Source organism: Scleropages formosus, chromosome 5 (genome assembly GCF_900964775.1).
Source record: "Scleropages formosus chromosome 5, fSclFor1.1, whole genome shotgun sequence".
NCBI classification, from domain to species: Eukaryota; Metazoa; Chordata; class Actinopteri; order Osteoglossiformes; family Osteoglossidae; genus Scleropages; species Scleropages formosus.
This window is the reverse complement of record NC_041810.1, coordinates 20,461,950-20,486,743: the sequence shown is the minus strand read 5'-3', so window position 1 is coordinate 20,486,743 and position 24,794 is coordinate 20,461,950. Positions and strand designations below refer to the sequence as shown.

Here is a 24,794-nt window from a genome sequence, read left to right as displayed (position 1 = left end):
TTCCCGAAAAGAAATAGATAAATAAAAAATAAGAGCGCAAAGCCTGAGTGAAGCTTCAGGATGACCGGGTAGAGTTTCCTTTAAATGTCTTGCGCGGGGGGGGGGGGGGGGAGGGGTAACTGTGTGATATAGTCGCACTGGGGGTTGAACGGAGGACGGCTCCTTTCCAGTAAAAGGGTCTGGGGTGGGGGGTATCTGCGCCGTTATAAGGGCACCCCCCACCCCCACCACCGCACCCCCCCACCCCCAGTTAATAGCTGCAGCGGAGCTTCAGATCGGCGCGTATAAAAAGAGCAGCCCGCGGCTCGCATCCGCCACCGGGACTCGGGTTTGAGCGCGCGCGCGTGACGGAGTGCGGGACAGGGGGCCCGGGAGCGCGGACAGGGGACAGCCATGTGGACCTGCGGGACCCTCTTCTGCCTCACTCTCACTGTCACTCTCATTCTGTCCGCAGGTGAGTCAGTGTCAGTCTGGAGGTGGAGCGACACACACCGGCATCAAAAATACTGTAAACTTTGTAAAGTGGATATGATTGAATGTACAAGTTTTCGCTGCTCCTATTTATTTCGCGTGATTGCTGTGTGGTGCGCACTGTGATGAGCTGTGTGTGTGTGTGTGTGTGTGTGTGTGTGTGTGTGTGTGTGTATGTGTGTAATGTACAGTATACAGTTAGTTTGCGACTCGGTGCGTGTAAATGACAAGTCAAGTGCCGGCTCACGGTTCACAACCGTGCGGTGTGCGACGCTAATTCAGGTCCAGATTTTGCGCCGACACATCGTTTTGAGCGACGCGTTTTGAGCTCGTCCGCGTGGACGCCGTCGCCCCACAAACTTAGTGAGCGAGTGCGTGTGTGTGTGTGTGTGTGTGTGTGTGTGTGTGTGTGTGTGTGTGTGTGTGTATGGAGCAACGAGAACACGCTCTGTGACTGAATCACTTCCTGACACCGAAGTCTCTCTGGGCAAGGGGTCTACGGAATAATAATAATAATAATAATAATAATAATAATAATAATAGTCGTCATCATTGTCACCATCATCATCCATACAGCCATTCATTGATTCAATTTCAATAACCTCACGTGTCCTGAGCAAATTCGCCTTGGACCGGAGTCTATCCCGAAAGCACTAGTAGATGCAAAGCTGAGGGGGTAATAATATAATAATAATAATAATAATAATAATAATAATACCCTGATATTATTAGTATTATACGGAGTACTTGGTAAAATGTGTTGGTTCACTACTGTCTGTCATCACAGATTTAATTCTATAATTATTCAGTAGAAATAATGAATAGCTCAACGATAGCGCCACATTTACTGATATGCTTAAGTGGAGAATCTTTGGAACTTTAAATATATAAGCGCTCTTTAATTCATTGAATGTGTAGGAGGCGCATATGTCTCGAAAGTATAACGTCCCCTGCAAAGTGTGCATAATCATAATGCGTTTTACGAAAAGCAAGGACATTTCAGAAGACAGTGTACGATGGGCTATTTGTTTTTCATTTCTGAATACCTGCTTGTGCTTGGTATTTTATTTTTAAACAAGCTCACTGCTGCGCGCTCTCATATTTCTTGCCTGTGAGGAAATATATTCTGCATTTCATTGAAAAACAAACCATAAATAATCTGTTCATTTACTTTTGCGCTCTAATTGGTTTTCTGTTATCGTAAATGTGTGCGTACAGGGGATTGAGAGATATATGTTCGTAATTCGGGTGATGACTGTTCGTAATTCTGGTGGTTCTTGGTCACAGTTGAGGTTATCGGTAGTCCGCTTCTGTCTTTTGATGTGCAAAAAAAAAAAAAAAAAAAAAAACTGTACATGAGAGGTGCTGGTAGCCAGCTGTGGAAGAGACAGCTGGCCAGGCTCTGGTGTGTGTGTGTGTGTGTGGGTGGGTGTGTGGAGCTCCTCGTTGGACATGTCCCGATTATGAAGGCATTGTTATTGTAACTCACATGCCAGAAGCGCTACGTAAGGACTGTTTTCATTTTTTATTAATCAGTTTCCAACAATCACTTCAACTGTTAGAGATCCAAACAAATCATTAACATGTCTGTTTTCCTCACATATAATCTAGCACGTGAGGGAATTTATATGTTTGGAACTTATGCCAGTGTTGTCATTATTGTATAAAGGTTTCCGGCTCTCTTCGGTGGGGGTCGGATCCCTTGGGACAAGGGGCTTAAATCACATATAAGGTGTCACTGGTGGATCCAGCTTGGTCACAATTAATGCAAATTGTGTAAATGCAAACATATAGTCGTAGATGTGATCCTGCTTGTGTTTTGGCACCAAAAACAGGAGTCAGAAATCAGTGAGATGGGCATTGGTTCAAATCCTACTGCAGGTGTAAACTGAGTGTGTGTGTGAGAGGAAGATGCTCAACTGTCCAGGGTTTGAAGTCTGTCAAAGATGTTTGAAGTCTGTCAAAGATGTTTGGTCATCCTGCTGACCTCAGGGAGATGAGCGCCATGAGTCATCACTAAGCAACAAGATATTGATAGATAATTCAACTTTATTAACTTGTAATGAATGGTCTACAAAGGGTGATGTCAGCTTATTCTTTCCTTTTTGTGTCTCATATTTTGGCGGGTAGTTCATCTTAAGAACTGGCAATGCAAGAGCGTACATTACGTTTTGGGTTTGATTCACTCCCTGATCTCTCTTCCAGAACCGAGGGAGTTACAGAGTGTTTTTGTTTATAATGGGTGGTTATACCACAGGATAATAAAACATTTAAAGATGTAAACATTGAGTCATGGGGGTGAGATAGAAGCTGGTGTTGCAGATCTGCTGCAGTAGGATCATTTCCACATGGGCTGTGCCGTGTTTGTTGCTGGATCCAGTTAGCACCCCCCCAACCCCCACCCCAATTTTCTGTCTTAGTGATGTAGTTACTGCTGGGTTGAACAGTGACTTCAAACAAGCAACAGTGCAGCCACTTTGGTAAAACACATTACTCTACTAGACCAACACCATATTTTCGTATTTTCACATGGAGGTAGGTAGGTAGAGATCTGGAACATGCCACATAACACACTGCATGACATATGAGCTGGAAGAAAAGATGCTCCTCTGTCCAGCACCGTACACATGGTTGCTTTGCGCCTCCAGAATGCAGGCTCAGGTGGCGCAGTGGTAGGGCTGTCATCTAGAAATCAAAGGACCTGGGTTGGAATCCATGAATCTGCTGTAATACCCTTGGGGTAGTTGTACTTACCTCACATTCCTTCAGTCAAAGTTTCCTGGTTATATAAAGAGGTACATCATTTTAAAGAGCTTATTATAAAAAGCAAACATTGTAAGTTACCCTGGATAAAAGTGTCAGTTACATAACGGCTGATAATAACCGTTAGTTAACAGCTGTATATCAGTCCTGCAAAAACTTACTTCTCAGTCTTGACTTGGGGTTTCACTCTGATGACCTCATCATATGCAAACTTCTTTGTAATATGCAAATCCCTTTAAATTATATTCTGTAAACCATGAGGATATATAAGTAATTGAGAGTCGTGAATGCTAGGTTGAGTAAAAATGCTTTGTTATACGTATTTGTTCACTAATCTCGCACGTCATTCACGTTAAAATGTTACTGATATAAAATGGGATCAATAGCATCAACAAAATGCACTGTTATAATTATATTGTCATGCCACACTACTATTTTTTCTTTCATTTAAGGTTTTTTTTTTCTTTTTCTTTCTGCACCACCAGAACCTTACATTTTCACTTGCTAGCCATTGTAAACTGTTTTTTAAAAAGTAGCCTGAATCGAATCACAAATGAAAAATTCTGTAAATATAACGTTAAATAAAATGTTTTTGTAAATAAAATTCAGTTCTTGCAGACACACTAATTGTGGTAATGAGGAATACTGTATGTTGCCTTGCAGCAGTACCTCCAATCAATTTTATGCTTTATGCATCATTAGATATTATGACCAAAACATTGAAACTCAAAATGGTGTAATAACATTTATGGGACTCCTGTTCTAAGTAAGTCACAAACGTTGTAAGTCGTGGACCATCTGTGCATTTCAGTCCCATGAATATTATTCCCTCCTTGTTCACCCACGGTGCAGAATGCAAGAGGAATTTCCTTCAGGACTACAAGAAGAGTGACGGGATACGACTGCTGCAACCTGACGTCTCGTACTCCACCCAAGAGCAGAGCCCTCAATGTGGCCAAGTGTGCCAAGAGATGTAGTCGTAATAAGAGGCCTGCCCTTTGTGTGCAGGGAGTGATGGATGTGCAGGTAATCCCCTGGAAGATGGGATCACACAGTTAAAACCAATAAGTTTGAGGATATTGGTTTGGGTTTTGTAAATGCTGGAAAATACAAGTCGGAGCAAAAGGAATCTCCACATGATATCAGGCGGCCCTTCCGTTGCTGGAATGAAACAGCTTTTTTGAAAATATAAGCCTTCCTGGATACTGACTCTATGTGGACCAAACAGAACACTGTAATCAGAGCAATTAATAAATTCACTTGTGAACCACTGGATAGATCAAGCATGTGGGTCCCTTGGGAACTAATTTTAACCAGTTCAGCTATTTTTGTGGATACTTTTAATGACTGAAAATTGCCAGCGTGTTGGACAGCAAAACATAAAGGCTACAGCTGGCACATATGAAAAGCATTCCACTCTTTATATAGTACAGAAACATGAAAAAAACAGGAAGGTTTTTCTGTATTTATTCACAGGAGTCACTTAGTAATCATACGTTGTTTCATTGATGCAACTGAAGGCAGATTTGGCACTTGAGTTTATCTTTTAATTTGATCATTATACAAAAAGCAATTTGTATAACCTATGACCAGATGAAGTTTAGATGTATCACACATTTCTTTAATCTAATTCATGAATCTAAGAATAATATTTTTTTTTGTCCTGGCTCATTATATGATGTAGCATAATTTGGCTCTTTGTTCTTGCAGTAAAGGTCAGAATATTTCAGTGCACTGGTCCTCTTTTCCATGTCTGTATCCTGTCCTATTGACATGGGAAGGATGTGTTGCCAAACTGTAATTCATTCCAACAGAGCAAATTAAATTCCCCAGAGAGCCATGTGTTTTATAGATTTCTTGATAAAACCCCCTTTTGGTTAGTTGGCTATTTTAGATATTTGTATGGCGCAGTGGGTTGGACCGGGTCCTGCTCTGCAGTGGGTCTGGGGTTCGAGTCTGGCTTGGGGTGCCTTATGACGGACTGGTGTCCCATCCTGGTTGTGTCCCCTCCCGCTCCAGCCTTACGCCCTGTGTTGCCGGGTGAGGCTTCGGCTCCCCGTGCCCCTGTATGGGACAAGTGGTTCAGACAGTGTGTGTATGTATTTGTATTTTGAATTTTCAAGTTATGAATTACATGAGAATATTTATTTTCTTGATTCGTATGTTAAAAGAAATGCCACATTTTATAGCTATATATATATATAATATATGTATTTATGTATGAACTGCAGACTGACAGCAAACTGCTAATTTGATCAGTTAAGCCACAAGAATGGGTTCAGATGAGAGTTTAACACTCATAAAGGACTGATTAATGACTTACTGTTGCCTCCCTTGCGCTTGCTCCATTGCTACCTATTTCCCCTACATAGGAAATGCAGTAAAAGCATCAAATGCAATAGTTTGGTCAGTTTAAGTAAACTTGCATTACTAGTGAAATCGTTTTGTGTTATATATAGACTAGAGATCATATCACCATCCAAGCTCCTTTGGTGTCTCCACAGAGCTTTCTACTTTGACCAGAAAAACAGGAAATGCCATTGGCTGTCCTTTGACAGCTACACGCATGGCACGCAAAAAGAGCCCGACTTCAACGTTGATTTGTACGAAAGGAAAGGTCAGTGCTGGTTGTACATTTTATAACTTCAGATTTGTTTTAAAGTGAAGATGGCAAATCGTTTTTATTAAGCACTTCCACGTTGTACTGAAAAAATTCCAGTCCAGCCTTAACTCTGCTATTTAGGGTTAGGCTTAGAGTCAGGGGTAGGGGTAGGGGTAGAGGTAGGGTTAGGGTTAGGGTTATATCTGTTTTTTTCCTTCCGTTGCTCTTGGGGTTGAAGGGTGTACAAATAATGTACCAAGGAGAAGACAGACATAATTACTGACAAATAAATTTCTTAAAACATTTCTTAGCAGCCATAGACCTACAAGTGTGAAATTCCATGTGATCTTGGGGGACTTTGGGTGGGCTGCTTTCACATATAACCACTTTTTCATTTGGTTTCAGCATACTGACATTGTAATCCTCTTGTCATTCACAGACTATGTGAAGCAATGCATTGTGGGTACTGGAGCAAATTACAAAGGACCAAAGTCTGTCACTAAAACTGGGATACCGTGCCAGCGCTGGGCGTCCTCCATGCCGCATGACCACAAGTAAGTGTTCTACCACATCTCATTCTGAAACACGTGCTGACTATTCACAATCGTTTTTCTACTCAACCACTAAATTATTAATAATTCTTGAAGATATATATTCAGTCAGTGGTGGTGAGAGGTGAAAGTATGTATTACTGCATGAAAGTATGTGAACCCTTTATGTCCCTTTTTTTACCACAAAATGGTTATTTAATGAGAATCAGTGCTTCTTATGTGACATAACAGGTGTGTAATGACCAATTCCATGTGTTGCTTTAGAGGGAATCGTGTGTAGTAGAAACACACATGTAGTGCAGGTGTAAAAATAAGTGAAGCACAAGTTGCATTGGTTACGCCAAGTAGGTAAGTAAAATCAGGGATGTAAATCATAGTCATTTATTAGTTTACATGTTTAAGATTTAACACACACACACATACATACATTTTCAGAACCGTTTGTCCCATACGGGGTCACGGGAACCGGAGCCAACCCGGTAACACAGGGCGTAAGGGGACACGACCCAGGATGGGACGCCAGTCCATCGCAAGGCACCCCCAGTGGGACTTGAACCCCAGACCCACTGGAGAGCAGGACTGGGTCCAACCCACTGCGCCACTGCATCCCCCACTTAAGATTAACATTTAAGTTTTATATGTTATATTTGCTATAAGAATAATAACCGTCCTTATAGGGTTCATATACTTTCAAGCAGCTCTGTATGTCAATGTATGTAAATATAAGAATATAGGTATTTAGCTCCAGAACTACAAGCTACAGGGATTCAGCTGTTTTTACTGACAGTTCCTTGGATGTTGTCGTCACGGTTACAGCCCGTCTCACAACTGCTGCTGTCTGCGCCAGTGTCCTTCCCACTCGCAAGCTGAAAATTCTGTCATGTTTGACTGCTGAAAATGGACAATGTGTGTGTGGCAGAACACCTGTCTCCCCATCATTCTGAGTGATCTGATGACCCGTTTCACAGCAAAAAAAAGGAAAAGCAGTGTAAATACATCCAGACGTAGATAAGGTGTACAGCCCAAAAGGGAAGCATGATATGTTTATAATATCTTAAAATTTGCTACTGATAAGGTGAACGTTATTTTTTAGTTCTCCACTGTTTCCAGTTCAGATACCAAGAAGAAACTGGACTTAATCATTTCCCCTTTATTTGACTCAAGACTAGTTAATCCACTGATTGTGTTGTTATTAGTGTGTCACCTCCACTCCATGGAATTGCCTTCCCTACTTTGTGTTGGGAATGCATGACTCACGCTTTTCTTCCTCCCAGTTTTAACATTCTGCTTGTCTGAAAGGAGCATGGACCTCTTCTCTTCGTCCAGCCCACCCAGCGTTCAAGTGCATATGAGACATTTGTAGGAAATTTACAGGAAGATCCCTTCCTCACGCATATCTTGCGTGCGAGCGTAGGAGGCCATGTAGGAGAGGAGAGGATGTAGAGTTTCACAGCTCCACTCTTTTCTGTCTGTGGGTAGAGAACAATGAGCCCTGGCTTAATCGCTCTTCGATTTTTCTTCCAGAATTTTCTAGCCAGTGTTCACTGCTTAACTCCTGTTCCGAATTTCATAGAGCACAACATGCTAAATCCAGTGTATTCTGAACTGCTGGTGAATTCTTCTGCGAGTCCTACAAAGGTCTTGCTTGCATCTGTTAGTACAGCATCATTACCGCAGTGGCTCTGGACCAAAACAGTTCATGTCTGGAAAGGAAACCATGGGTGTGTTCTTCAGATCTCGCTTAGAGAAGGGAAGGAATCAGTCCTTTTTTTTAAAAATGCATCAAGCTGTGTGGAATCACTCCACCAAGCATTTAAAATGCAGATCACCCCATGGATTCCTCCATGGCAATAATGCACAGTGGATTTGGGAATTACCCTTTGATCCAGAGCGTTTGGACTATTATGCTTGGCAGAGAGGGACTCCAGTGTTGGATGAGGTCATCACTTGCCCCGGAGTGAAGTTTTTTTTATGGTCTGAAATAAAACTTCCTCAGTCTTTGGGTTTAACCCACTGATGAAGGGCTGCTGTTTTACATCCATGGGAATTTGTGTAAAAACCATGTATGGATATTATCACCACTCATGAATCAAGGGTGGTCTCATGTTATCTGCTGCTGAAGTGTCCTTGCAACCCCCCCATCACTGAATGTCATTGCAGCTCGGAGATTATCAAGTTCTTTATATTATAAATGTGCTTTTTGGGTCACACTTGTGACACTTACCGTATTAATGAGTCTCCTTAAACTCAGCTTCTTGCCTGCGATGAGCACGAGGAAAGATCTACTGGAAAACTACTGTCGCAACCCGGACAACGAACCCACGGGACCCTGGTGCTTCACCACAGACCCACAAGTGCGGCACCAGTCCTGCAATATTCCCCAGTGCTCCGATGGTGGGTCTTCTTTTGTGCGAGAGAAAAGATTGAACTGTCCACCCCGGATGTGTTATGATAAACTGGGCGCGTTAATGAGGGAACAAATTGGAGTCTGGACTTGGTTTGTCGGCTGCACGAAACTAGACCTTCTAGAATCCATTTGATCATTTGCTTTAGTGCATGTAGTAAGAGAAAGGGGAAAAAAAAATGACCACTGCTTGTGTTTAAAGAAAATGAATGGGACCATCCAAACAAACACAAATGGCGTAAAAGGGTTCTGTCTCTTCTCAGCACTTTTTTGAGAAACATGTCCTGGCATGTCTGTTAATAAATTCGTTTCTTATAATCAAAAGCATAAGAGGATATAAATCAGGGTTGTGCAAGAGTTGCCGGCATCTGTTCCTGATGTTTTCCACACTTTTTGCCTTGCTGCGTGCAGAAATAATGGCTGATTGTAAAACAACGCGCAATGTCAAAAAGACAAGCGCGGTACAGGGTGACGTTTCCACATAACTAGTTGCTTTTTGCGTTGGCCAAAGAAAAACTGTCGAAACGGCTTTTGCTGCAGAGTATTTGTATAACAAGAGCCGTATTTTGATGTTTGTAGGAGCTTTTGCTCTGAAATGTGCAAAAACATGGGTAAATGCCAGTTGAACTGCATCCATTAATGTGATGCACTTCAACCATTAACAGATACACACACACTTTTCTGAACCGCTTGTCCTATATGGGGTCGCGGGAAACCGGAGCCTGACCCAGCAACTCAGGGCGTAAGGCTGGAGGGGACACACCCAGGACAGGACACTAGTCTGTCACAAGGCACCCCAAGCAGGACTTGAACCCCAGACCCACCGGAGAGAAGGACCTGGTCCAACCCACTGCACCCCCCCCATTAATACAGGGTTTTTTTATTATTAATTTATATTTTCCCCTTTTAGCTATTAACTAATGCCAAACCATGATTGGTGGAGCGAGTCGAGTAACAATTATTTCGATACTTCAGGTTTTGAGCACAGTGTTTGATTACTGATTTTGAGCACCGATAGGCATAATGTGGACTTTGAAGTCACTGCTACAAACTCTGCTTGAAAGGGAAGCCAGGGAAAGAAACTTTCTCAGGAAATGCCTAGAAATCCTGGAATGGTGTTTTCGAAATTCAATTTTGAAGTTTCAGCTGCATTAAATTTGTCTTACTCTTTTTTCCTTATTTTTCTGCTTCTTACACTTTTACGCTGCTTTGTAGGTCTTAAAAATTTCATAGGCCCGAGGCACCTTGCCTCCAGAGTCTAGCGGGAAATCCAACATTGAAGTGAACAAACCCCAAGAAAGGATTGGACCCCTTCAGTGCCAAATTTAATCCCACACCCTTTCACTTGCACTGTCAGGGTGTTGTTTCCCCTCCCCTTGTTGTAGGAATTCTTATGGGATGTGCTCTGTCTCTGCAGTGGAATGTATGACCTGCAATGGGGAGAACTACAGAGGACCTATGGACCACACAGAGAGCGGGAAGGAGTGCCAGAGGTGGGACCTGATGGAACCCCATAAGCATCCCTTCCACCCGAAAAGGTATGAGGTTAACTTTTATTTTCTGTGGAATCAGTTCTCCACCCCTGCGGGCTTGTTAGCGCTCTACTGTTGAGCGGGCGGTCCAGTCTGGGCTGGACAGAAACAGACCTTCAAAAAGCAAAAGCATCATGGGAAACACGTTGCTGGTTTTTCCATTGTGGGAAAAACAGTCAACTGAGCCTGCTGAACCAGAAAAACATGTGGATTGCAAGCATCATTGACCGCATGGTCTTAAGTAGTAGAGATGCAGGGACTTGTTCTGTAATCGTGAGCAAAAAAACCGAACATAATCACTAACCTTAATTGATTGTCCAAGTCATGGTCGTGGTGGTTCAGAGTCTATCTTGAAGGGATAGGGCATAAGACTAAGAAGGGTACACCCTGGATGGGTTACCAGTCCATTGCATGGTTGCCACATGTACTGTTTTAATCACATACATGCTAAGGGCAATTTGCAGAAACTAGTTCATGTAGAAAAATGGTTTTGGACTGTGAGAGGAAACCAGAGTACCTGGAAGAAACCCATGCCAAAATGGGGAAGAGCATGCAAACTGAATTTGAACCTATGCCCAAACAGCCCTGTGGTTGTGAAGCAGAACCACTACTCACTGAACCACCTTGAAACTAGCTCTTTCAAGATTAAAAAGGATATGTAGAAATGAGCTGGACAGTGCAGCTATGTTGTAGTAGTTTATGCCTTCACCCGCTGACTGTTTTGTACATCTCATGGCTTTGTTGTGTTAATGCGTGCGCACAGACTGTGAAATACTGTGATATATGATCTGAAAGAACATGTTCCCGGCCTCTCTGACCACATGTTAGTGCAGATGCTAAGTTTTTCCTTCCACTTAGCCATAACATCCATCATCCGTCTTATCATCGCCTTCTAGTAGGCATAATACTGTGCTTTTACCTTTTTTGAGTATGCAACCCTGCTTGCAAATTCTGACGTCGTTATAATTCCCATCCAAAGTACAAAATTAGAATAAATTTTTTACTCTATATATTTTGAAATATTTGGATATTCCAACAATATCTTGGGAATTGAAAATTCTGGCAAACTTGTGTCAACACTCTTTTCCTCTTTTCCCAAAAGCATGTAACTCATAGGGGGATATATTTTTTTCTGATCCACATTTATGTACATGGAAAATACTTTAGGTTTTTTAAAATTCAGTCTACATTTCAATGGGAGCATGTTTTGACAGTCCATCAAATTGCAATTTGAACAGCCTGAATGCCAAATTTAATTGTTTTAGCAGATCTGTGCAGATAATTTTGGAAATTCTATGAGGACTTATATTACAAGATCAAGTCGCTCCCTTAAGTAAAATAGATGTATAGCTAGAGGCACCTCTGACTAGTTGAACTTGAGTTCAGAAATATTTCAACATCAGGTAATACAAAGAGACGAAATCCTTTCTCGACCTCTTCTTGCTCTGAAGAGCTGTGGCCTGGTGTTTCCTCAGCTGAAGTTCACCGGACTCATGGATGCTCTCCTCAAGTGTCTCTTTTCATAAGCTAGGCTGTTCCTCGCCATTAAAACCAAAGCTGTGTATTTTGAAGAAGAGGAGCTGTGTCTTGAACAGGCCAAATCAGTTTCTTACTCTTGCCCAGGTACCCGGACAAGGGCTTGAACGATAACTACTGCCGCAATCCTGATAACGCGGCTTCGCCCATGTGCTATACGGTGGACCCGAAGATCCCTTGGCAGTACTGCAACATTAAAGTGTGCGGTGAGTCGCGAAATTTACGGCATGCTTTTCCCGTCGTCCAGCCTCCCTCGCCCTCTAGCCACCACTGAGGAATTGTTTTGTGAGAAGTGTGTTTATGGAAGGAGAAAAGCTATCTCCCACCCAATTGTCTCACAGGTTACCTTAGCAACCCAATAATATGATTTTCTATATTTATTTTTATGAACCCCCTTCCACCCCTTCCTGATCTTCCATTTGAAGAACAAACGTCATGTCTGAAAGACATAACACACTGGTCAGTTACCCTGCAGACACCCCCCCAGCACACAGCCATTAGAAACCCCAGGAGTTAACCCATCATTGCTAAACTGTTATTTAAATGTATTTTTTCTGTTGATCTTAATTACAGTTCTGGTATCAGCATTTATTTTCATTAATTTCAGAGAGTCGAAGAGCTTGCAAACTGGTGGAAGCCAATCCATTTTCATTTGCTTTATATAGGGTAGGAAACCTTAATCAGACATTTTTAAATGACCATAGACCGCCAGCGTTTTACTATGGTGGGACCTTTTCATTTGGTCCTTATGTACCCTATTAACAAATTAATCTGATAAATGCCTTGAAATGTAATATGTGTACATTGTAGATAGGAAGGTGCCCCCTAACTCAAAGCAGCACTCTCGAAATGTGTGGTTTCCACCTAATAAAATAATAATAGCAACTAGTCGCTGTGGTTATTCTTGTTTGATTTGCTTACTAATTGAAATTCTTTCTTACTTGTGTGGAAGAAATGGCTGTTTATAGAGAAGAAGAGATTGCCAGTATGTACTGGATATGCATTATTAAGTCACTGAAGCTGAAATTTTGACTTCGAACCCATGCTGGGAGTTTTGGTCTCAAAACTCCTTGATGTTGCCAAGCTTGGCTCAGCAAGGTACCGTAGAAACGAGACAAAGGATAATTGGTCCCTGACTTTTTGAGCGCATAGTTGTGGTAAATCCAGAACGTACAGTAATTTGAAATTATGAACAGATTTTTGCTGCATTGGCAAAATTTCACTCCAGCATCACTAATTGGACTCTTCAGAGTCTATAAATGGTCATTTTCGTAATATTTAATAGAATCAACATAACATTTGGTTTTGAAATTGAAATACATGCGTGGACTGTGTGAACATTTAATAATATTTGCTTTGGAAGGGAAAGCAGTTTAGTTTATTCTTTCAGTTATTGATATTGTGAATATTACTCCTGGGGATAATATTTACACCCATACAACTGTCAGCAAAGATATTGTAACAATGTGTGGATGAAGTTCACATCCCTCTCAGAGGGAGCCGTGCAGTCTGACTGATTGGTTCCAGCTGTCTCACCGTCTGCCGCTATCCGTCATCCCTCCCATTCGCTCCAGACTCTCATCGGTGACTCTCAAACCTTATGTCTTTTAACTTCCTCACCACTCAGAGTCAGATACCAAGCCAAATCTTGAAGCGACGACTACGTGCTTCCGAGGACAAGGGGAGGCATACCGCGGTACGGTGGGCGTGACCCCCAGCGGGATCAAGTGTCAACGCTGGGACTCCCAGTTCCCCCACAACCACTCCTATAGCCCCGAGAACTACAAGTGCAAGTAAGGCTCCTTTCCGTCAACCACGTGGGGAGTCAGACGGTGGACCCGCCAGCATCCAATTGACGGATGCGCTAATGGATTGTTTGTGCAGGAAACGGAGATCTCACCTGATGCCACAGGACTGTCAGCTATTAATGTGGAAGGCTTTCTAGGAAGCCTGAACCATAATAACAGTGAGAATAAGGATGGTCTTTGGCCTTGCGGGTTTTTAAGTGAATGTCTGTTTTGACAGCAGTGAAACTTTTCATTCTTTTGAAATATTTTTTATTTATTACAGTCATGTCTGATGGTTTTACAGAGCATGGCATTTATGTTCATTTATTCAGCAATTGCTTTCATTCAAAGCAACGTACACTGTTCACTTGCTTACACAAAAAGAAGTCAAAAAGTGTCCACAATAATGTTATATTATTTATTATTAAATATAACATTATTACTGTATCTTTTATACAGCCGATTTACTTTTGTCAAGTAATTTAGTGTGCTATGGAAGGAAGGTGGATTCAAACCTGGGTTCTCTGAGCACAAAGGTCACGGCTCTAACCACTACAGTTCCTGCTGTTCTTTTATATAACCAATAAAGAAGCTAAGGGACTGTTTTTTTTTTTATTATTATTAATTCGGTCTGAGATTTATTAAGCTTAACTGAGCTTCTATTGCTTGATTTATTGATAAAAGGGACTTGGGAGTTTTGAAGAAAATTAATTATGAACAGTCCAAATTGTGAGCTGGCATAGTTTTACTCCAATGTTTCCGAAATCAACTTCTATTTCCATTAACTTGACTTTGTGACATGTGTCTGTCCCAGGGACCTGAGGGAGAACTACTGCCGAAATCCAGACGGTGCTGATCTCCCATGGTGCTTCACTACTGACCCAAAAGTGCGAATGGCCTTTTGCACAAACATTCCCAGGTGTGGGACGGAAGCACCTGAGATTGAAGGTATGGGTATCCATTAGCCAAAATGGATTTTATTTGCAACAAGCCCATATCAACATTCATAGCTGTGGTCACATGTTCCATTTACAAATCATTATTTGCTTCTTGCCCCAGGTCTGGATTTTTACTGCTATTATTATTCTCATTATTCGCTTGACTGATTTGACATTGGGTTTATTTGTCTTGGCCTGTGGAAAAAAAATGTAACTCAAATCAAATGTAGTCTATCATCACTTGCAGTGTTTGGAAGCGCAGACACTAAGATGCTGTCCACATTTGAAGACTATAGTATGTATAAGATATTATTTTCCATTTGAACAGAAAGCCATATAGATTTCTGTATTCGATGTTCCAGTTTTTGGAGGCATGTGTTTTGCATGCAGGATTTTATTCATTTATTTATTTTTTTTCTGTAAACCACCAATAACAGTATGACCCCAGCTGTAACATATATCGAACCACAAGTAAATCACGTTTGAGCATACTTATTTTAAGCCAGAATGAATGTGAAAATGTAATTCAGAGTGTAAAAATAAACTGTCTTGTACAGTTCCTTGTGGTCCCCTATGGAAAGCAATACTCATGTGGATGCTGTGATCAGTTATTCTCACAAAAGTCTTGGGAACAATCCATGGTCGAATAACTGATGTCCTCTAATATTGTTCTTTCCATCTCTTTCAGACTGCTATGAGGACTATGGTGAGACATACAGGGGCAATGTTTCTAAGACAAGGTCTGGCATTCCTTGTGGCCGTTGGGAAGACCATATTAAGAGGTAACATCTATATCCAATTTGAGAAGCTGCAATGCAAAAAATGTTGCGTCAACTTAGGCAGGAGGTTTTTTGCACTTTTCATGCTGGTGCGTTCAGTTAGTTTCCATGGAAACACAGCTACCTACAGTGCTGAAATATCCTGTTATGTAGATGTCATCTGAAAATGCCCAAGGACAAGGTCCCAAGCAAGTCACCATTTGTGTACAGAACAAATTGCTCTGCGTTTTAATATTGCTTTTATTAGTAATGTACAACAGTGCTTATTTTCGGCAAGTTTCTCAGTAACATGCTGAAGTTTAGCCAGCTGGGAGTAATAACTTATATGTGTTTGCATGCTTTTTAGCAGAACTGCTTTCAGTTGCTCTTAATATTCAAGGCATAATATTCGTAGCATAATATTTTGACACTCAAGAAAGCTCAAACTTCACCGTCTCTCTTACTGCAGATTATGGTGTGATGGTCACTCACTACAAAAAAAAATATTCCTACATCAGAACACAAGTCGTTTTGAGAGGAAGAAACATTCTAGTCATTTAATTGATGCTGATGTTCAGGCATTGACTATATGTAGGAAAAAAGACCAAGTCAGCAACAACTCTGCTTAGTGTCGCACTTCTAGTGTTGCCCTCCAACCCCAGAAAGGTCATGGCTAGCCCCAGGCTCCCAGATCAAATTCAAGTCAGCTTCTTCATCTGGCTGACATCCAGCAAGGCATCCTTGAGGGTCAGGCCTGGGAAGCCTCAGGAAAAATTTGTTTATGTTAGTGAGAGATCTGACATAATCTTCACTCTTTACTAGAGCGGAAGCTTTATGTTTTTTAACCATTTTTCTTTGTTTCGTCCTATCTCATCTTATCCCATCCCCACCCAAGCTCAACTGCATTAAGAACTGCAGTTAAAGCTAATGATTAGGCCGAGAATGTTATCTTAAAATAAGACAGGTCATTCATCTATGACCATGGGTGAAGTTAAGTTCCAAACACATGCTTTTGTGTTACTATTAAAAGGCAGTACAGTTCACTTCTAAACTTTGCTTAAATATCATAGGAAATCTTTGCCTTATCCCAGTAATAAAGAAGACCATTTTGGTATTTTTTGTCAGCTGATGTTGCTCAGGATGGTCCATCTGGAAATGATCCTCACCTCGTTTCTTGCTTTTGGTGTCCACATTCAGAGATGCTACTGTGGTAGCTGCCGGACTGGAGATGAACTACTGCAGGAACCCAGACAAAGACAAACATGGTCCATGGTGCTACACCAACAACTCATCTATTCCGTGGGATTACTGCTCAATAAAGCCCTGTAAGTAGGGAGATCTTTCTAAATGCCCCCAGCTCATCTAAGATGAGTTAACCATATGAAGACACAAACAGAAGAACAATCAAGGTCCATAAACATTGTCTCTCTCACACACACACACACACACACAGTCTGAAGCCACTTATCCCAAGCAGGGTCACGGCAAGCCAGAGCCAAACCCAGCAACACAGGGCGCAAGGCTGGGGAGGGAGGGGACAGACCCAGGACGGGACGCTAGTCCATCACACGGGACCCCAAATGGGACTCGGACCCCAGACCTGCTAGGGAGCAGGACCCAGCCAAACCCGCTGCTCCACCACACCCCCTCCATAAACATTAATTTTTAAGATTCAAAGAGTCATGTTCATGTAAAATTTATAGGGAAAGCTTTAGAAATGGGTGTCAGACCATCATGAAGTAATTCTTACAACTTCTCTTCAGCCGTAGTGTTGGTGTCTTTGGCTTTCTTCAGACTGGGTTGTACATCAAAATAGACCATCTTTATTTTAGAATTTTCACATTTAGACTCTTTCTAAGTTGAAATTAATGAAATTACTCTGCATGTGAATCTTTTGCTATATTGAAAACACTGATAAAGTGATCACCTTGTTCCTATCCTATGGACTCTGGTCATTCCTTCATCCTGGGCTATATTTACACTGCCGGCTAAATACATGGACTTTGATCATCTTTCCATTTTACTCCAGTGTTAATATAAGCCTCAGTGTCATAAAGTAGGTGGTGTCAATTTTTAAATTGTTTTAAAAAGTGGACTTTGATCATTCTTCCCTCTGTGCCTTCATGTGGAATTCACAACAGCATTGCTTCCTTGTTTGGAAGTTCTCCTTTACCATTTTGGAACTTGTGTGAGTTTTTAGGGAAGATCAACCATGTTTTTGTTTTTCACAATAAAATGTATTTTTGGACTGACTATGTATTAGCTCTATAATGTGTTTTTCCAGGTGGGCTTCATTAAGTACCATAGTATGTGAAGTGGAAGCCAGGAGTTGTGTTGCGAGGCCAAACTGCTTTGGTGCTCAAGCATTGTCTACCACATGTTGACAGCATCTGTAGATTTCCCTTAAGTCACGGTGTGTGTAATCCCATAGTGGTTTTTTTTCCACATTGTTTCCCGAAATGCAGAGTCTGCTTCAAATTTAACAAATGGGAATTGTGAAAGTTTTATTTACTTGCTGGAAATTTCCATGGAATAAGTTCTTACCAGTTCTGTAGTTGGTTTCACCTCATTTGGATCAATTTCTTCTTAATACATGTTTCTTTTTCCTCTTTTCAGTACTGTTACAGAAGAATTTCTTTCCTTTTCATTTTGCAATCTGTCAAGAAATAATTTGTAGGAATGTTTTTAAATTATCAACAATCATGTCAATGGATGATTATATAATTACAGTTTCAGATTTTTGCAAAGTAGCAGTGCAATGTTGTATTGAATCGATTCTTGTTTTTTTTTAGGTAAAGTGTTACAGAACATAATTTCACCAAAGAGTAAGTATTTTGGTCAACCAAATATCATGTCAGTCAGCTTGGTGATGTTCTTCAGATATGAATGCTGGCTTTGATCTTCCTGTCTGGCTGTCTCTTATGTCGTGTTTCTGTCTCATACACCAGGCGATGTGACAAGGTATTCATGTTTCGTCCATAAAAGAACGAGGATTGTTGGAGGTAACAATGTTAGAATCAAGGAAGGGAGCTGGATGGTCAGCATACAAAAAGGGTAATGATGAAGTAGACTTTATTATTATTATTATTATTATTATTATTATTATTATTATTATTATTATTACTACTACTACTACTGCTACTACTACTACTATACATTTTGCTTTGCAAAATTCTTTCCCTGTGATTTTCTGGATTTTTTGTTTCTCTTGCCTTATTCAGCATTTTATTTTTATTTTTTGTTTTATTCTGGGATAGCTGGTAATGTGGTGGTTACAACTGCTGCCTTTAGACCTGAAGGTTGAAGGTTCTAATCCCAGCTTTAGCTGTAGTACCATTGACCCTTACCCTTCAGGGTACTTGCCCTAAAATGCTCTAGTAAAATTACCCAGATGTATTTATCCAGAAATATTTGGGTGCAGCTTATCATTATAAATTGTTTTAGGGAAATGTGACAGCTAAATGAGTAAATGTAAGTTTTTCTATTGTCAAAACTGATTGTATTATTCAGTGCTAATGGTTTTTCCCTTTTCTCCCAGGAACAGCCACTGGTGCGGCGGGTCACTGATCAGAGAGGAGTGGGTCCTAACAGATCGACAGTGTTTCTCCTCCTGGTAACACTCTCCCCCCCTTATAAACAAAGGATAACAGAAAACAAATTTTCCAGTTAGTGAGAAGCTACAGGAAGCCCTACTGTATAATGGCTCATCATGTTTCTTTAATCTCCAAAGATTTCTAATAGTTCACTACATGCACCTGGATTTCAGATGGATGGAGTTTCAGATGATCAGTTTCACAGATTAATTTGCTGAAGATAAGCAAGCCCATTAACTGGCCACGTTGTTGATGTAAAAGATCGATTTCCTGATTAAGAAAGGCCTTTACTGAATATGCAATATTTATATGTGGCATTTATTTAATCCCTAATTCCGTTTTGAGAACTTAAAAAATGTTTTAGTCTTCTGTAATGTATCCAGCGTTGACATTGTTAGAAAAAGTCGTACTGATGGCACTGGTAGATATACCTGGTGTTCACTAACTGAAGCTGTCCTCTGCAGCGTTCCAGATCTTTCTGAATACAGCGTGTGGATGGGGTTCCTCTACCTCAATGACTCGGGTGCTGATGCATCTACCAAACAAGAACTCAAAATTTCTCGTGTCATCTGTGGACCAGAAGGCTCCAATTTAGCACTGCTTAAACTGTCCCAGTAAGACCTTTTTTTAAGTAATTTCTGTATTTTGAGGAGTGTTTATGAGAAAAATAATGTGGTTGTCATCAACGCTTTCTGCTGAGCAATTTTTTCATGGCTGCATTTGCGTAACTTAAGATTCATACGGCTGTTTTGCGGTTTCTAATGGGCAGACATTTTTTGTCACAATTAGACAAGCCCTGCAGACTGAACATGTGCGAACAATTCAGCTCCCAGTTGCAGGATGTGTCATGAAGGAGGGAACCAACTGTACCATGTATGGATGGGGTGAAACCAAAGGTGTGCATTTTTTCTTACCTGCAAACTTCTGTCATCCGAGTCCTTTCATGTTGCCTCCCTCTTCTTCTGCAGTCTGAGTTATGTAGACTTGCGTACTTGATCTCTTAAGCTCATGTAAGGTGTAAATGTTCATGTACCATAACTTTATGATCATGCACAGATAAGCCTTTATGCAGCCACTACTCCTGTATTGTACGTAAATGTTTGTGTATCTCAAAAAAAAAAAAAAATTGTAGCAAAGTGATCAGGATTCGTGTATCCTGAGTTTTATGCAGCTACTCATGTAATGAACATCAGGTGCATATAGTGAAAAGAAACAAACTAGTGTGTTTGTCTTCAGGAACAGGCCATGAAGGAGTCATGAAGGCCGTTCAGCTGCCGATAGTCAGCAACGAGAAGTGCTATGAATACCATAAAGGAAACCTTCAGATAACGGAGAATAAAATCTGTGCCGGCGGCAGGAAGGATGAAGGCAGTTGTGAGGTAAGTCTTTCATTAGCCGAACCAAAGGTCAACGGTTTAGTCAAGCATCTGTCAAGTTTCCTCATTCTTCCCATTCTTTCCCAGAGGGACTATGGAGGGCCCCTGGTGTGCCAGGAGGGGGAGAGTAAAATCATTCTTGGGGTTAGCATTCACGGCAGGGGCTGTGCCCTTCACAACCGGCCAGGGATCTTTGTGAATGTACCCTTCTACAGTGAGTGGATCCACAAAGTTTTCAAATATTACCCCAGCCTGGAGAAGAACTACTAGAGGAGTCCTTTTCCTGGACCGTTTGAGAAATGGACCTCTTAGAAGTGGCTGTAACATCTGTGATGTTCAAGACTCACTTTGAAAAGCCCTTTGTTGCTGTTTGGACTCTTAAACCTTCGCAGTGTTCCGTGACTGATGTTGGCAAGAAAAACTGAGGAATTCAGAGTTTGCGTTCATGTGGGAAATAACCAAAGGCAACTGAATGAAATGGTGATGAAATCAATTATTTTTTAAGAGCTATGCAAAAGTGTGTGTTTGTTTCCATTCAGGGAGCAATGGAGAATAGATACACGCTGACAGTTTTTTCCTTTACCGTCTCCCAATAGCACACAGACAAGGTATCTAAAGTTATTGCAAGCTTTACTGGAACATTTCCCTTTAGACTGAAATGGTATGAATACTTTCAAGCCATATGTATATTGAGCTCGGACTTAATCATGCACTTAGCAGTGATGGTGAATGGGTAATATTGATGACATCAGTGAAATAATTGCTTGCATTTCTGTAAAGTATTCACAAAGTATGGTCTCCTGAAGATACTTGAATATGTTCAAAACACCCATCACCGTTTACTTCTTTCTGACTGATGCATGCTTTGCATTATTACACAGCTTTGTTGTTACTATCGGATTTTATTTGTAGCTACACGATGTTCAAAAACTGTTTAATATACTGTTGTTTTATGAGTGCATTTCTGACACTCTTAGTGTTTTTAGGTCTTATAGATCTGTATTAGCAATGTTGCTAACTTAAAAGTGTCCAAATGGCCTCTCCCTATTTGAGTGGTATTTTATAGCATGCAAGGTTATGAGCTGAACCAAAAATGGGACTTTGCCATAAATTAGATATTTATGAGGTTTGGCCTGAATTTGTAGAAACAGGGAAAATGTTTTTACAGTGGACTGAGGATGTTAAATAATAAAAAGAAAACAATCCGTAAATTACATACTGTGGATGCCCGGTGGTTGATTTTGATTAATTCCTATTTTGATGGTGGTTATTTTTAAATATTCTGTATCGAATTAAACACATAACTATTCCATGTCTATATTCTTGAATACATTCATAGCTGTTTTAATTATGACCACTATTGTAAGCGCATACAAGTATAAATAGGAGGTTCCAACTGCACTATGAATGACTACTACTCTACTTTTATGTTTTCTGCTGGTCAGAAATGCTGTATTTATGTATGTATGTATGTATGTATGTATGTATGTAGTTGTATGTTTCCATATATATGAATGTATGAGAATGTCTTCTCATTTTTGTTTTTATACAGTATATATAGATATTTTTGAACTGTCACTTGTCTGTATGTATTATTATTTGCTTTGGATGTAAATAACAGATTATGGTACACAAATCAGCCATTAAAATTAATTTCTATAAACAAATTAATTAAATAAATCAACCATCCTTGGTTGTGTAATAATATTTCAGTTACAATTAGATAATTTTGTATGTAATTTCTGTAAATAGCAAAAAATGTTTTAAAGGTCAAGCCCAGCACCATGGTTGTTGTTTTCCATTGCAGCATGAAGACATCAGTTTATCTAAGACAATAATAAATGTCCTTTTCATCATTTGATATTCCTAGCCCATGATCTGCATCAACTGTGGCTCCCCATTTGGAAACATAGGTCTTGGGTGAACTGAAGCATGTATGGTAATAAGTTCATGTATACAACTGTTAATACTGTACATTGCACTCACTGACATGATATTAGAAAAATAATACAGATGTTAGGAACTTAATATTCCACACAGTTTTTAATATTCAGTAATGCACTTTCAAATGAAAAATTGTCTTGGATTGTGTCCTTACAGTATACAGAAGTGTATAAAACCGTAATTATGTCGATATCATTAACAAAAATACGTAAATTGTTCAGAAAGCTTCTGCATGTTCACACATACACTTTTTACAAGTAATGGTACTAAGCAAATTAAGAGCTTCCTTCTGCAGCCCAGGACCTTCATTAGGGCAAATTAGTTTTGCTGGTACTTTGCGATTTAAACATTTGTTCCCCCAAAATGCTTAAGGTATCATTTACATTTATTTAGCTGACACTTTTCTCCAAAGGAGCTTATAACATTAAGGTTAAAGTTATTTACCCATTTATGCAGCTAGGTAATTTTACTGAAATTATTTAGGTTAAGTACTTTGCTCACAGGCACTACAGCTGAAAATGGGGAATGAACCTGCAACCTGTGGATCCAAAGGCAGAGGCACTAACCACTAGGCTACCAACTAGGAATTAGTGTAGAAAAAAATGTCAAAACTGTAATTAAAAAATATATATTTACTGTATGTATGTTCCTCTCTGATGTCTCAGCTCAGTCAGTGGTACTACTATTTAGAATGTGCGTCTGAAAGCGAACTCATAATGGCACCTCAGTGTGAATGTCACATAGCATTCGTTTTACTATTTTGTCAAGGTCATGGACTCTGGGGCAAATCAGGATCTCACTATTTTTTTCTTCTTTCCCACATTTTGTATTTGTCATTCCCTTGGTTGTATAATAATGTTGTGTAAAGCATTGTGTAACATTCTCTTATTTACTTACCTGAAGGTTTCCACTTTCTGTTATGTATTATTGACATTCCCTTTTTTGTACTGTATGTGCAACAAGCTGCTATCAACAAGGACATTTGTTGTGATTAAAAAAAAAACATCAAAATGCAACTAAAATGTGGACTTTTTGATTTCATCATTTCATATTAAAATCCATGTTAAAATTGCAATGGCTGTATTTCCTTTCCTCTTTCAAATATGTTGTGAATGTTGTGAATACTTATAAACTTTTTTATATGATTAATTGTATTATACTGTACCATCAAAATGTAATAAAATATTTCAATGTGATTTTGGTTTGTAAACCATGAGGAGTTTTTCCATAGCCAAATAGAATCCCTCTCCATGAGCTTTTCCCAAAATGTCAGGAAGGGGACTTTTTGTATATTGTGAGAAAATCAATGCTTTTGCAAATGCATTTCAGAGCTGCAGCTATTTTCATCCAAATAGATCCTGAGGTAATTGGGAATCTTCTGGAACCGAAGTTGTATGAGTGTTCTAGGTCACTACACATCCCTCGTTTTGCAGGTTCCACATCTGCTCTGCACAGTGCCAGTTTTACAGAGTCACTGACAGACTCCTCACAACATTACTAGAGCAAAAAGCAAAACTGAACACCAGCAGACAAACTGTAAAGTAAGTGTTGATAATAGACTGAAAGACTCGCATTGACTGTATGTGCAGCTGTGGATGACTTTCTCCTACACCTGCTTTTCATTTAGACACTGGCAAAACACCACTTGTGGGATAGATAGGTTCAGCCAACCAAACGTCTGCAGACAAGTCTCAAACTTACTTCTGATATTTTTCTTAGCTTTCACTATAATTTTTTAATGAGATAGCTTAAGGTTAATTTACTAATCACCAGCACCAGACTGTCTCAGTGCTGCTTACAGGGTTGATAATCAGAGGCTGATAGACAATCAGATTATGAAATATCAACAGCAGCAAAGCAAAATCAGCACTGGAGAAGCTTAGACAAAACAATTTAACGAAATTATAAACCAGGTAATAATGGTTTAAAGGCAAGGTATAGTCATTACAAAGAGACAAAGGTAAAGAAAACAGTGAAAAAAGGAGAGTGTTTCCATGATGGAACATTAAAGTGTTCAATGATTTGCAAGATAATATTCACAGTAGGAAGATATGAAATCAAATATAAAGCATATGAATATATAAAGTACAAATATTAATGATGTCATATTACAAATTTCACTGTTGGTATATTACCATGTTGTGTTGTTTTTGTTGTTTACTTTTGAATCGAAATACAGACTATAATGTTGGTGTACAGACGCATAAGGGCAGGTGTTAAACAAAGCAAATCTTGATGCGGCCTACAGATGAAGGGAGTCAGAGCTGGACACTGACGTGGAAGGTGGGAGTAGCTGAGACCAGATGGTAATGCCATCGGGCTGATGGCGAAACCAGTTGGAATCTTCTCATCAGAGGGCCCACCTTGGTGTTCTCCAGCCTCCTCTCCCTGCAGCTCTGAACCTACAGTACAAAGATGTGAGTATATTTACAGCATCTTATTACCAGGTAGTGCACCAGCAAACCAATTACACTGTTTTGTTGTACAATTTACAATACAGAGTGCCTGATATGCTATTTTTCAATGTAAAACTTCTTGA

At 40.1% G+C, this 24,794-nt stretch overlaps 1 protein-coding gene across 1 annotated transcript; it reads left to right on the top strand.

The window, feature by feature from the left end:
- The first annotated feature begins 300 nt into the window (after window positions 1–300).
- On the top strand, window positions 301–21,782 carry LOC108921145 (hepatocyte growth factor-like). Its single transcript, XM_029252195.1, is given in 20 exon segments — window positions 301–454; window positions 4,087–4,166; window positions 4,168–4,234; window positions 4,519–4,525; window positions 5,739–5,851; window positions 6,276–6,390; window positions 8,639–8,781; window positions 10,209–10,329; window positions 11,947–12,065; window positions 13,487–13,652; window positions 14,461–14,594; window positions 15,273–15,366; window positions 16,540–16,667; window positions 18,135–18,167; window positions 18,291–18,396; window positions 18,881–18,955; window positions 19,400–19,549; window positions 19,725–19,831; window positions 20,172–20,314; window positions 20,399–21,782. Coding segments are annotated over 20 exon segments (2,145 nt in total). The 5' UTR covers window positions 301–393; the 3' UTR covers window positions 20,582–21,782.
- Window positions 21,783–24,794: the final 3,012 nt, after the last annotated feature.